Here is an 11312-nt window from a genome sequence, read left to right as displayed (position 1 = left end):
CCATGCATGTATTCGCTATTAAATTCTTGTCTTTCCTCCATTTTATTATATTGAATGGACATTAAAGGTTAGTAAGCTCCAATTTACTTTTCTTTTTATTATTATTATCTTTTTTACTTTTTTTAACTCCCATTCTCCTATCTGTCTCCATTCATTTCTCACTTCCTTTTGCCTCACTTGTAGTTTCCAAGAAAGTGTGCATATTAAATTAAATTAATTTTAAGCTTTTCCCCCCAAACTATTTGGCACCCATGGAATGGTTAAAGCTGTATTTACGCACAATAAATATATGTCTGCTACTACTCTATGTTTGTATATTCAATAATGCTTACTACTACTCTATGTTTGTATATTCAATATATAAACTATATGGACGAAAACAAATTAAAAAATAGATCGAGCTAATTATTTCAAATTAAGTTTTTCAAACCCCTTTTCGAAGGTAATGTGGAAGAGAACGACCAATTCTAATTCTTAATTTATTATACCCATACTACTCTATTACTCTATTATTATAGGTTAAGTGTAATAATAAATTTTAAGGTTGAATTTTGTATTAGAAATGGGTGTGAAAATTGAATAATATAATATTGGGTATATATTCTTAGAAGAATAATAACCATAGTTGGTCCCAATACATTATAAATACAATTAAAATCGTCCACTTCCTCACAGTTGCAAACTATTGTCCCTTTAACTCAATAATGCACTCCTTTTTTTCTTTTTCATCCTAACAAAGCAAACAATTATTTGAATTATAGAGGTTGGCGATATTAATACCCCATTACACATACATGGGTATTAAAGTATTTTCCTACATTTTTCTTTTATAACCATATTAATACTGTATATATTTTATGCATAAGGTGTAAATATGAACTAAATGACTTTACGTACCATCATGTATACATATAACTGGGTCATTTTATAAATAAGCAATTAATATGCCGCTAATTTTTAATCTATGTAACATTACATAAGTAAAATAGATTAAATTAAGAGAGAGAGAGAGAGAGAGAGAGAGAGAGAGAGATTGCTAAGAAGAGATTAAAGGGAAAGAAAATTGGTTTGAAAGCTTATTCATTATTGCGTGAGATTTGTTGGAAGGGGAAGGGGAAGGGGAAGGGGAAGGGGAAGGGGAAAGGATAGGTGTCAGGGAGAGAGCTCTTGTATGGAAGTAAGGCCAGGCTCCCATGTGTATCCAGAGCAGGGTTTTGGCTTGGCGTGTGGTACCAACATCCGCCCACCCCTTCTGCTTGATCCACGTGCGTGCCCATTTGATGTGGATGTCCACTTCTTCACCTTCCTTACGTAGAAATCTCTTGCAGAAGAAAACGAGTCATCCATGCATTCTGATTCTCTACTCTCGTAATCTCTAGCTTCCACCACCGCCGACACATCGGAACTCATCTCTTCTTGCGTCCCCCCGCTCATCTTGTTGTGCTTTCTCTTCAGTTTTTTTATGGTCGACAAAGGAACTACATAGTATTTGTGGCCTGGCACTAGATATTCTTCCGCCCTTATGATGGACTCGTGTGGCTGCCTGAAAACTTCAGGGCGTGCCAGCCACTTCCCCGCCGGCAGCTTTTCCAGCACCCTAGCGGCGATAACTGCATTGGGATAATGCTCCACTTTGCCCCCCGCATGGACCACTCTCACCAAAATCTGCTTCAATTCTAACGTACAATCCAGTGAAGGGCTATTCATTTTGTCTTGCCCTTGCCCTTGCCCTTGCCCTTCCAATTCTGTGCTTTTTGTGTCATTATTGTCCAGACAATCGGGTGACCCCAAATATGGAAGACAACTCTTCAGCATAGTTGGTGTAGGACTACTACTCGTGAACAATACTGATGCCCCAAATTGAGCATGGTTGTAAAGAATTTTTATAATGGGCGGCCACCTCGGCACAAGGGTGTGGGGGATGAAATCGAGGCTCACCAATGATTTTAAAACTATATAATAACGTACATTACAAAGTGTTTTTCCATATGTTTTTCAATGGATAATGATGAAGCATGCCAGTCAGCTGCCTACACATAATCTGTATGAGCTGTGTGTCAATTCAACTTTTGATTGGTTTGGTTGCTTTGTTTGTCTGCCGCACAATATGGGTCCCAACTTATTTTGACATATCTTATCATATGCTACGTGATGTGGTTGATAAAAGAATTGATCAGAGCCTTTTCTGAAGTGGGTCCAACCCCATCTCGACCATGCTTGAACCCATTTCTTTCGTGAACCATCGGATGATCCTCCTCCTGAATACCAGTATTTGAGAATACCAGTATTTGATTCTGTAACGCTATATAATAGCCAATTTCAATAAAATGAGAGATTTCTCCCTTCTCCCTAGGTATAGTTATTTGTGCCATAGTCATCAACATCATCCGATGCATAACAATCCATGGGAAGGGAAGAGATAATTCATAAATATTTAGTTGTAAAATGTGTCATAATTAATAATAATAAAATTAATGCTTTTCTAGGTTTAATCATACTCTAAATTTGAATGAATTTAAAAATGTTTGGAAGTTTATAATTTAAAAAATTAAAAGAATAAATTTGTAATTTAGCGTGACTATAAATATGATTGGCGATTTTGTAAAGCAGGAGAGGGATTGTTGGGAGGGAAAAGAATGGCGGGATTTGAAGGCGGGGAACAGAGCAAAGAGAAAGCGGAGATGCCATTTGCTGCCATTAGAGACCAATGGGAAGTTCAATTTTCTCGCTTCGTTTGCTATCCAAGCACCACATCTACATCCAACGACACCGACACCGACACCAACACCAACCTCCGTCCTCTCCTTCTTAATGCCCGAAACCGCCCTCCTCGAGGCACATGGATCTCTTCCTCTTCCACGGCTGTCCTGCAGCTCCTTCATCATTGCTCCGCATCTGATTTGATTCTTGCCGTACGCTTTCGAGATAAAATCCTCGTGAGTTCTTTTTTCACTCTTCTCTCCAAGTTCAACTCGTAATCTGTATGTGCCGGTAAATTTGTTTATTATACACTCGCTTCTTCAGATTCCTCGAATTTTGTCCTTACCGCATTTAACGAATTTCCTATTACATTTCTTTAGCCATTGCTTAAATTCATGCAGTTTCTTATTAATGTTCTTGAAATCAGCCTGATCATGTGCTAATTTCCGCTTAAGGAGTTGGTCTCTTGTTTGATTTCTTCCGTTTCCCCCCCTTAACCTCCCTGCATGGATGATTACCTTCGAGGCTGCATCTTGACCTCATTATATACGCTTTAATCTGTAGTTCATTTATTATACAACACCAAATACTAGGGAAGGTGAGAAATCCTACTTTGTGAATTATGCTTCCTCTGGCAAATCAAATGCAGCACCTTATACTGAGTTCAGTCGTTTAGCACAATCCAAAGTATCAATCTAAGACACGATTTCTATTATGTGGATGCGTTTATCGCAATGGATGAATCATGTCTTATTTGCATACTGATGTAGGAAGAACACTACCTCTCGAAGCTGCATTTCTCTTGGCCTCAGATGTGCTGTATTTCTGGTTTTCCAGCCAGAGGCACCAGAACTATATTCGGAAGTTATAGAGATTCAGCTGACGAGGCAAGTCATGATATGTTCATCAGATTTTGTTTGTCTGTGGTGCCACGGAATTTCAAATAAAGTAGTTTTCTGAGGACGAGTTTGAGTTGTTAAACCCCACAACTCACAAGGGCACTGTTTTTCTTGGCAGATCCAAAAATTTGCCCTAAGATTTTCAACATCTTGCGAAATTGATTCATTTGTGAGCATTCTCAAGGTATTATCATGAATTCCTTTGATGGCACGGTTTAATGGAAGGTATTTGTCTACTAAAAGCTAGCTGCTGCTTTTGTGCTTTTCTCCTGTTTCAGGAGATGTCGAAGGATGCAAGAGATATACAACCAATAAGTTGCGACTTTGGATCTCAGATTTCGTCTGAGTTATTATGTTCAAATACAAATAGGCCGTCTGACAGGTAAATGGAAATTATCTAATTATCAAATGCATCATTTTCTTTTTACAGCCAGATTCAGAGAGAGAGAGAGAGAGATTTGATGCATCTTATGTTTCCAGCCTCTCTGAAGAATTGAGCAATTCTACCGTGCTCCAGCCTTACACCCCTGAAATGCCTTTGAGCTTAAAAGATACTGCAGAGAAATACTCATCTTCTCAGGAAAATGTACATGTTGACCACTTAGAAAGCATATTTGCAGCGTTGCCACCCAGTTTCACGTCTATGGTATCGAACTGTTCAGATGTCAAACAAGGTAGATGCTATGACAAACTTATAGCCAAAAAAATATTTCAAATCATTGTATTGATCAGTTCCCTTCGTTGTAAGGTCCAACTGCGACGCCACCATCTGCTACAAAGGATAATGATCTAAAGTCTCAAATCATGGTATGTTTCATTGTTATCAAATGGAATTTCTTTTTGCGATACCCTCTATTAAATGGTTTGATCTAATATTGAAATTTTTTCTTGGACTCAATATTGTACATTTCGTATCATCATCGTTGGGTTTTTATCTTTTTGAATTTTTTTTTTTTTTTTGGGACAGAAATGTATGGAAGATTCTTCCTTTCAAGGTACGTTTATATCAACACTTATCTAAACTTGCAAATGTTTCCATGATGCCCTGCATTTTAGGAACTGTTTTAGTCGATTCAAGATGGTAGAGTTAGTTCTGTGAAATCTTGCACCAGACTGAAAGACTAAGCTTATGGTTATAACTAAACTCAACAGAAATCTTAACAAAATTACTGATACTTAACAGAAAATGCCAGAAATAGAAATGAAACACATTCCGGAGGTCTAATTTCAGAATACGCATTTTGTTTGTTTTTATCTGATTTATTTTCCTTTTGGGCTGGGCTTAGTTTTCTGTTAAGGCTCGTTTCTAAGGCCCGTGGAACCTATCAAAATCAGCTGTGTTGGGCCTATTTTAAGGCTTTTCTCCTGTACATTTTTCAGTCAGCTCAATAATACACGACATTTGTTCCAAAAATAATAAAATTAAAAGATTAATAATAATAATATAAACATTCGAACAACAACGTCTCAACAACCAGATGACGTTAAAACAGCCAGTAATATAATTTTGAAGCGCATGTCAGCTTCATTAGATTAGATGCCAAGGTTGGAAAATGCTGTGAATTTCTCTAGCTTACCATAGCAATAGCTCTAGAAATGCGCCTTCTTTATTAACGGGATGCAATTTCAAATAATACATTTCCAATTCGAGAAGTAAATTGTTTATTCTTATATAATACACTGTAATATTAAATACTGATCTGTTGGTTTAAATTCTTGGTGGTTGCTAGATATGTTGAACAGAGTTGAGAAAATTGTCGGCGAAATTGGAGGTGATTTGGCGCTGTAATTCTCAGGGTAATGTCCATAATACTTGAATCCTTAAGATTTCTTTCCATTAGCCCCCATCGGTGGCCATATTATTTTCGCATACACATTATTCTAGTTTGCACTTATATACGGAATATTCGAGTTAATTTGACATCTCATAGGCCTCTTATTATTAGAATCCAGTTTCAATTGTGAACTAAGATTTCCCTGGAGGATGCTTGGAAAAATCTTAAGAGATAAAAAAGATGAAATTAGATATTATATTATTTGGTCAAAAAGAAAATTGGGAGTTATAAAATTGGTTGGTCCTAATTTGGGACGAGAAGGTTATGAGATGAAATTAAGTGGATTGATTGGTACTGACTACAAGAATTAAGAAATAATAGAATTAATATAGATTGGTTTGCCAAATAAGAAGAAGAATGATAAACTAAACCACCAAACATGGACGACAGAGGCATTGCCCTCCCATCGCCCTGGGGGTTGCAAATACAAATTAGGACCAAACCCATAAAACAAAAACAGAAAAGACAATGAATTTCAGTAGTCACTCTTCAAACAGTCGGATGGCGTTCAGCCTGTCCAAGAAATCCTCAAAAACATCATCGCTACTAAGCATGCTTAGTCTCAAATACTTGGCATCAGCTCCAAAACGCTTCCCATTTCTCCCCAATATGTTATACCTTCTTAGCAAGCTACCACAATCCTCAGTCTCCTCATTGCACTTCAACCAAGCAAAAGCTGTTCAAACTCACATTAACAACATGCTTTATGTCACCGTCTTTATCCTTGTAACACAAATTATTAGAAGCTGAATTTAAATCTAGCTCGGACGACTTACCGGGATATGGTTTTGTGGGACGTCCAAGGAAAAAGCAGTATTGCCGTTCAAAGCTGGGAACACTAAAGAGATCACTGCTTCCAATTGCCTCTCTCAAACTCTCCCATCTTTGGGCCATGAGACGGTTCCCATACTCAAAGAAGTTGTTTGAGGAATTCAACCCAAATTCTTTGTGCTCATTGCACAACAATTCCATTATCTTTGCTGTTCTGAATTGCGAGTCTTTTGATACCCCAATTGAGTTGAGCTCTATATATTTTGTCATTTTTATGGCCACCTCTCTGTCCTTAACAAGTGCCCAACTTCAAAGACACAGAAAGAAACAAAGACATATGAGATCAGATGCATTAATTGAATGATCCTCGTCTTGTCTTGTTGGGGACACATAATCCATTGTAATTATAAAAAAGTAAATAAACACCCACCCAATGCGGGAGCCAGCATGTCCGGTGCATTTGGAGAAAGTGAAATACATAAGATCATGATCGGCGGGACGATTGATGGGCATGAACTGGGGCCAGTAATAGGCCAAGTCATGGATGAGCTTGCCTTGGCCGCAATCCTTGACCACTGATTCGCGCAAACTACCATTTGGATTGTTTGGGGAGTTGACCACTTCTATGAATGGTCCACTTTTATTAGCGTTGTACTCATTGGCATCCCCCGCCCATTTGTAAAGCCTCGAGCACAAGTAGTCTGTTTCTTCTGGATAACACTGCTCAAGGAAAGTATACGATTCATTCAGTTTCATTACATTCCGCCAACAAGCTGAGGTGAAATGATGTAAATCCAATTACAAATTCGAAGGGAAAAGGAAGAAGAAATAGATATGTGGTGCGATGTGTAAAGTGCATAAAAAGTGGGGGAGGTTCTGATTCTGACCGAGTAGTAAGGAGCAGCAGAAACGACATTAATGGGTTTGAGGGAGGCAGGGGTAGACAGAGCATAAAGGGCAGCCTGGTAGAGCTGGGTGGAACCGGTCCCCACTACGATATATCGGTCATCGACCACGGCGTTGCCGACGAGTCGATGCAATCTGACGATGGCGTCCTCCAATTCCGGCAACAAAAACCAGCAGACTTTGCCGGGCTTGGTGGCGGCTTTGTAGCTCATCAGCTCACACCCTGGGATCACGACCCTGCACTTGTCTCCCATCCTCCTCCAGTATGGCTCGAACACGGTTGGGTTCCCCCTGTCAGTCACCGCCAACAGAATTAATTTAATAACAAAATGTGAGATTAATTAAGACCGAGAGAAAGAGGGTAATGGAGGTTACGGATCAAGATCAATGAGCGACAGGTTGCCTCCGAAGCCATTGGATTCAGTGGAATGGTTGGTTGTTTCAGCTCCACACATCCTTAATCTTTCTTCTTCTTTTGTTTCTGAACACAGACAGCAAATCCAAATAACAATACAACTTCTTAACCTAAGTGGTGGGGTCGAGTTATTGGATTTTTGGTGTGTTTTGCCTTCCTTTTGGGTGCGCTATTTATAGATAGTTCATCCGAGTGTTTATAGCCGATGCATATGGATTCCCATGAATTTAAATGCTGTAGACAATATCAAATCACATGGTGGAATTAAATATTGGTTAAAGCAAAGAGTTCAAAATGATTAGAAGCGGTTGAATAATTGTGGTGTGTATGAGGAAGAATAAAATAAATGTAAGTTTGGATTTGACGGTAGTTGTTTGGCAGAGCTGGTCTCACAAAAATGGATGCCCAAAAGACACGGGGCCATCCCTTAAAAAACAGATTAGAGTTCGGACCGTCATGGAATTGGGCTCGAATTGCTAGTGTTCTTTCTTAAACAAACCCCATTTGAATGTGGATATCATTTGCAGTTGCAGAATTAGACGATTAAAGCGGGTATGTCGATGGAAATGCGACAAAGGGTTTGATCGACCAAGTGGCGATGCCATGCCATGCCATGCCATGTGCCCCTATCCACTCATGAACCAACCATTCAACACTGCCATGTGCCCTCTTAGATTCTGTTCCCCCCCCCTTTTTTTCTCTTATCAGAAGTCAGAACAAACTTCTTATAATCCTTCTTTGATGCATGTGATACTAAGTTAACGAACTTCTTCTAATCTGCCTTCGATATTACTAANTTTTTTTTTTTTTTTTTTTGAGCTCTTGAGAAGCTCAGGCTGGTACTGCAAATTGATGGGCCCAGGGCAGGAAAATGAGGAAAACAAACGTAGAAACTTTTTATTTACATGAAAGGGGAAAAAGAAGGGGGGGTAACTACAGGAAGAGGCAAATGACTTTTTGTTGGAATTCCCTAGCTGTAGACTCTGTAGTGCTATTGCGATCACCAGTAAGAGCGCCTATGCGTGAGCTTCGTTAGGCAAGGTTGGAGGGTTCTTCCTGAACACATGTTTTCTACAACGTTCAAATATGCCATCATATATGAGATCAAATTGAACTCCTGCTCTCTCCCGATTCACTATGAACATTATGTGATCACCTTCAATGATCTTGTAGTACCTGCAGTTTCAATCAAACTTGACATTAAGATTCAACCCGAGTGTTCAAATTTCCACGCAAAAGAGAGTAACACTTGGAATGCGTCTTCTGAAAGTAGTAGAAGATGGCAGCATATGATAATATGTCTCTTCTTAAGTTCTAGATGATCAGGAATGCATTTCAAGAAAAAGTGTATATGATTTGATACAAACCTCTTTAAACATCAACATCCCAGACTGTCAACTGGGTTTCAAATAAGGATACGGAAGATGGTAAGGAATTTGAGATGTTTCAACTTACCAGATGCCAGGTTCGAGGGGTTTACAATCTGAATCGTTTACGACATGACGACTTGGATGCTCAACTGGAAAGCGTGGGTGAGTCATGGATATGGTGTTAAGCGCACCATCGTTGTCTTGCCAATCTTCATCTCTGCACAAGCACCACTACCATTATATTCTGCTGCCCTGATGATCTTTTTCATAAATCAAAACGAAAGTTGGAGGGGTTTTCTTGCTACTTATTTGTTCACACACCTGTAGTCTTTGTAAGGTGGCGCGACATCGGAAGGGTGGCGCCATTGGCTCATCTGCAGAACTCTAATAAAAAACAAGGGATGGATTCTAAATATGCTTGATGGAACCGTGATCCCTAAGATCTTCCTAGTACATTTGGTTACATAGTTAAAATAGTATGTATTAGGAAAGGTCTGTAATTGGTTGTTGAGATGGATGGAACCCTGTATGGTAAGATCAGGGAGGATCCAATCTCCAGACGCAAACGGACCCGAATTTCCCATGAGGCAATGAAGAAGACCCCAAATACCCATTTTCTTCCACGACATGTTGAAGTGATCAAACCCAAAGTTATAATATGCTCTCAACCAGGGAATGTCAATCCAATCATATACTATAACGCCCAGGCGGCAGAACTGCAGCAGGGATATAGACTTCATTGATCTCCCATCTTCCGGCCTGGAACAAGTTGACATGAAAGGTGCTAAAATGGTTTATTGGATTAGTTTGATCATATTGGCTGTTAACAAGATCAAAATATTACGTCAGGATGCTAATCTGTGACTATTCTAAACAGTCAAAAGCACTTGGAAACTTGGTGTGAAAATAATGTCATAATAGCGACAGACAGGAAACTTTTTTGGGCCACAAGCTTCAAAAAGATATGACAGTTGATAAAAAAACGAAGTAGAAGTTATGTTGGTGGAAAAGATGAAAGTGGGTAAGGAACTTACTGCATCCCATCCAAGTAGGTCCTGGTAGTCCCATTGAATACTCCTGATAAGGACGTCATGCTTATTACCCAGTTTGCATTGGTATTCTCATACCCCTTGAATGCCTGAACCAATAAGTAGGGGTTTCAGATATGTGTTATTATCTACAACCATTGAACTCTATGTTTCCCTAACCTTGTCGGCGAGCATTTGCTGGAGTACTCGAATGACCTGCGCTCCGGCAGAATGGCCAACAAAGTGAATAGGATGGTCTTCATCCCATTGAGGATAGTGTCCTGCAAATACCATTTCGGATCAGAAGATAAGGGTTGTATGGAAGCAAATGTTTTGAGGTAATAATTTAGGTCGTAGAAGGGAGAGAAATATGATATGAAACCTGGTTCATAAAGTCGCCCAAATTGAGAGTGGCCATAGGCGTTGCTGTGTTCTTCCCCATAATCGACTCGTCCGCCTTTGAGATAATAGAACAATTCGCGAGCCCTAACAAAGGAAAACGAAAAGGGTTGAGAACGAGAAGCGAAAAGGGAAAAAGGAATGAAATGGGTGGAAGATGGAGTGACCTGTCATAAATGCTGGTTAAGGATCCTAGATCAGGGACAAGCACTCTATCGTCTTTCTTCTCGGCCCCCGCAAAGTAGGATAAAGATCCCAATCTCTGCGGAAATGGAAGAATGAGGGGAGAAAACAAAGAAGAGAAGAAAGGGAAACGCAGAAAAGGAAACGCAGAAAAGGAAACGAAAGGAATGAAGGCATACTCCTTGGCCAAAACCAAAAATTCCATGGACTAAGACAATGGGAGGGAGAGTGTGGGGATTGGGTATTGTGGTTGCAGGGAATCCCTGATGGACGGCAACTTTGGGGGAAGGGGAGAAGAGGAATTGGGAGAGATCCCCCGCCACGGCTGTGCTAAAGATGTAGAAGGCATACACCAAATGAACAAGGGAGCTCAAGAATAACTCCGTCAAAAGCAGAGCATGAATCCAGAGGGTAATCATGATTTGAATCGAAGAAGAAAAAGCAGAATAGAGGAGGGCCTTCTTCTTCAACCCAAGAAAGAAGAGAGAAAGAAAGAAGAGAGAAAGAAAGAAAGAAGGAAAGAAAGAAGGAAAGAAAGAAAGGAGGGGCAGGAAGAAGACTCTTCTGGAAATGTGGTCGAATGTGAGTGACCCCGCAGAAGCAGCAAATATATGGGGAATGTCCTGTCCTCTCCTTTCCTGTCCTCTCCTTTCCTTTCCTTTCCTTTCCTTTCCTGCTCTCTCCTTTCCTGCCCTCTCCTTTCCTTTCCTGCCCTCTTATACCACCAAATAAAAATATATTAATATTAGCCAATCAAAAACACACCCATAAAAAAGGCGTTTCGGTGATGTTGGGCCCGCTCCCCC

General features: G+C 39.7%; 3 protein-coding genes across 4 annotated transcripts; 1 reads left to right on the top strand and 2 right to left on the bottom strand.

The window, feature by feature from the left end:
* Nucleotides 1–2634: 2634 nt before the first annotated feature.
* On the top strand, nt 2635–8075 carry LOC111798931 (protein POOR HOMOLOGOUS SYNAPSIS 1). Of its 2 annotated transcripts, XM_023682288.1 has the most exons (9): nt 2635–2936; nt 3471–3587; nt 3718–3783; nt 3878–3981; nt 4080–4273; nt 4348–4406; nt 4567–4594; nt 5330–5396; nt 8054–8075. In XM_023682288.1, the coding sequence occupies exons 1-8, from the start codon at nt 2637–2639 to the stop codon at nt 5386–5388; spliced, it is 927 nt and encodes a 308-aa protein (XP_023538056.1). In that variant the 5' UTR covers nt 2635–2636; the 3' UTR covers nt 5389–5396; nt 8054–8075. The 2 variants fall into 2 exon arrangements, with proteins under 2 accessions (XP_023538056.1, XP_023538055.1); XM_023682287.1 differs by lacking the exon at nt 8054–8075 and having other exon boundaries at nt 5330–5566.
* LOC111798930 (L-tryptophan--pyruvate aminotransferase 1-like) lies at nt 5742–8316 on the bottom strand. Its single transcript, XM_023682286.1, has 5 exons — nt 7487–8316; nt 7093–7402; nt 6636–6925; nt 6211–6512; nt 5742–6110 (listed from the first exon to the last, which is right to left on the bottom strand). The coding sequence occupies exons 1-5, from the start codon at nt 7564–7566 to the stop codon at nt 5917–5919; spliced, it is 1176 nt and encodes a 391-aa protein (XP_023538054.1). The 5' UTR covers nt 7567–8316; the 3' UTR covers nt 5742–5916.
* Nucleotides 8317–8397: 81 nt separating this feature from the next.
* On the bottom strand, nt 8398–11187 carry LOC111798928 (lipase-like). The gene is made up of 8 exons (XM_023682282.1): nt 10686–11187; nt 10491–10585; nt 10307–10410; nt 10105–10205; nt 9931–10034; nt 9218–9655; nt 8982–9113; nt 8398–8702 (listed from the first exon to the last, which is right to left on the bottom strand). The coding sequence occupies exons 1-8, from the start codon at nt 10923–10925 to the stop codon at nt 8543–8545; spliced, it is 1374 nt and encodes a 457-aa protein (XP_023538050.1). The 5' UTR covers nt 10926–11187; the 3' UTR covers nt 8398–8542.
* Nucleotides 11188–11312: the final 125 nt, after the last annotated feature.

The sequence above is a fragment of the Cucurbita pepo genome, chromosome LG07 (genome assembly GCF_002806865.2).
Source record: "Cucurbita pepo subsp. pepo cultivar mu-cu-16 chromosome LG07, ASM280686v2, whole genome shotgun sequence".
Taxonomy (NCBI): Eukaryota; Viridiplantae; Streptophyta; class Magnoliopsida; order Cucurbitales; family Cucurbitaceae; genus Cucurbita; species Cucurbita pepo.
The sequence above is the reverse complement of the archived record's forward strand: the minus strand, read 5'-3'. Positions and strand labels throughout refer to the sequence as shown.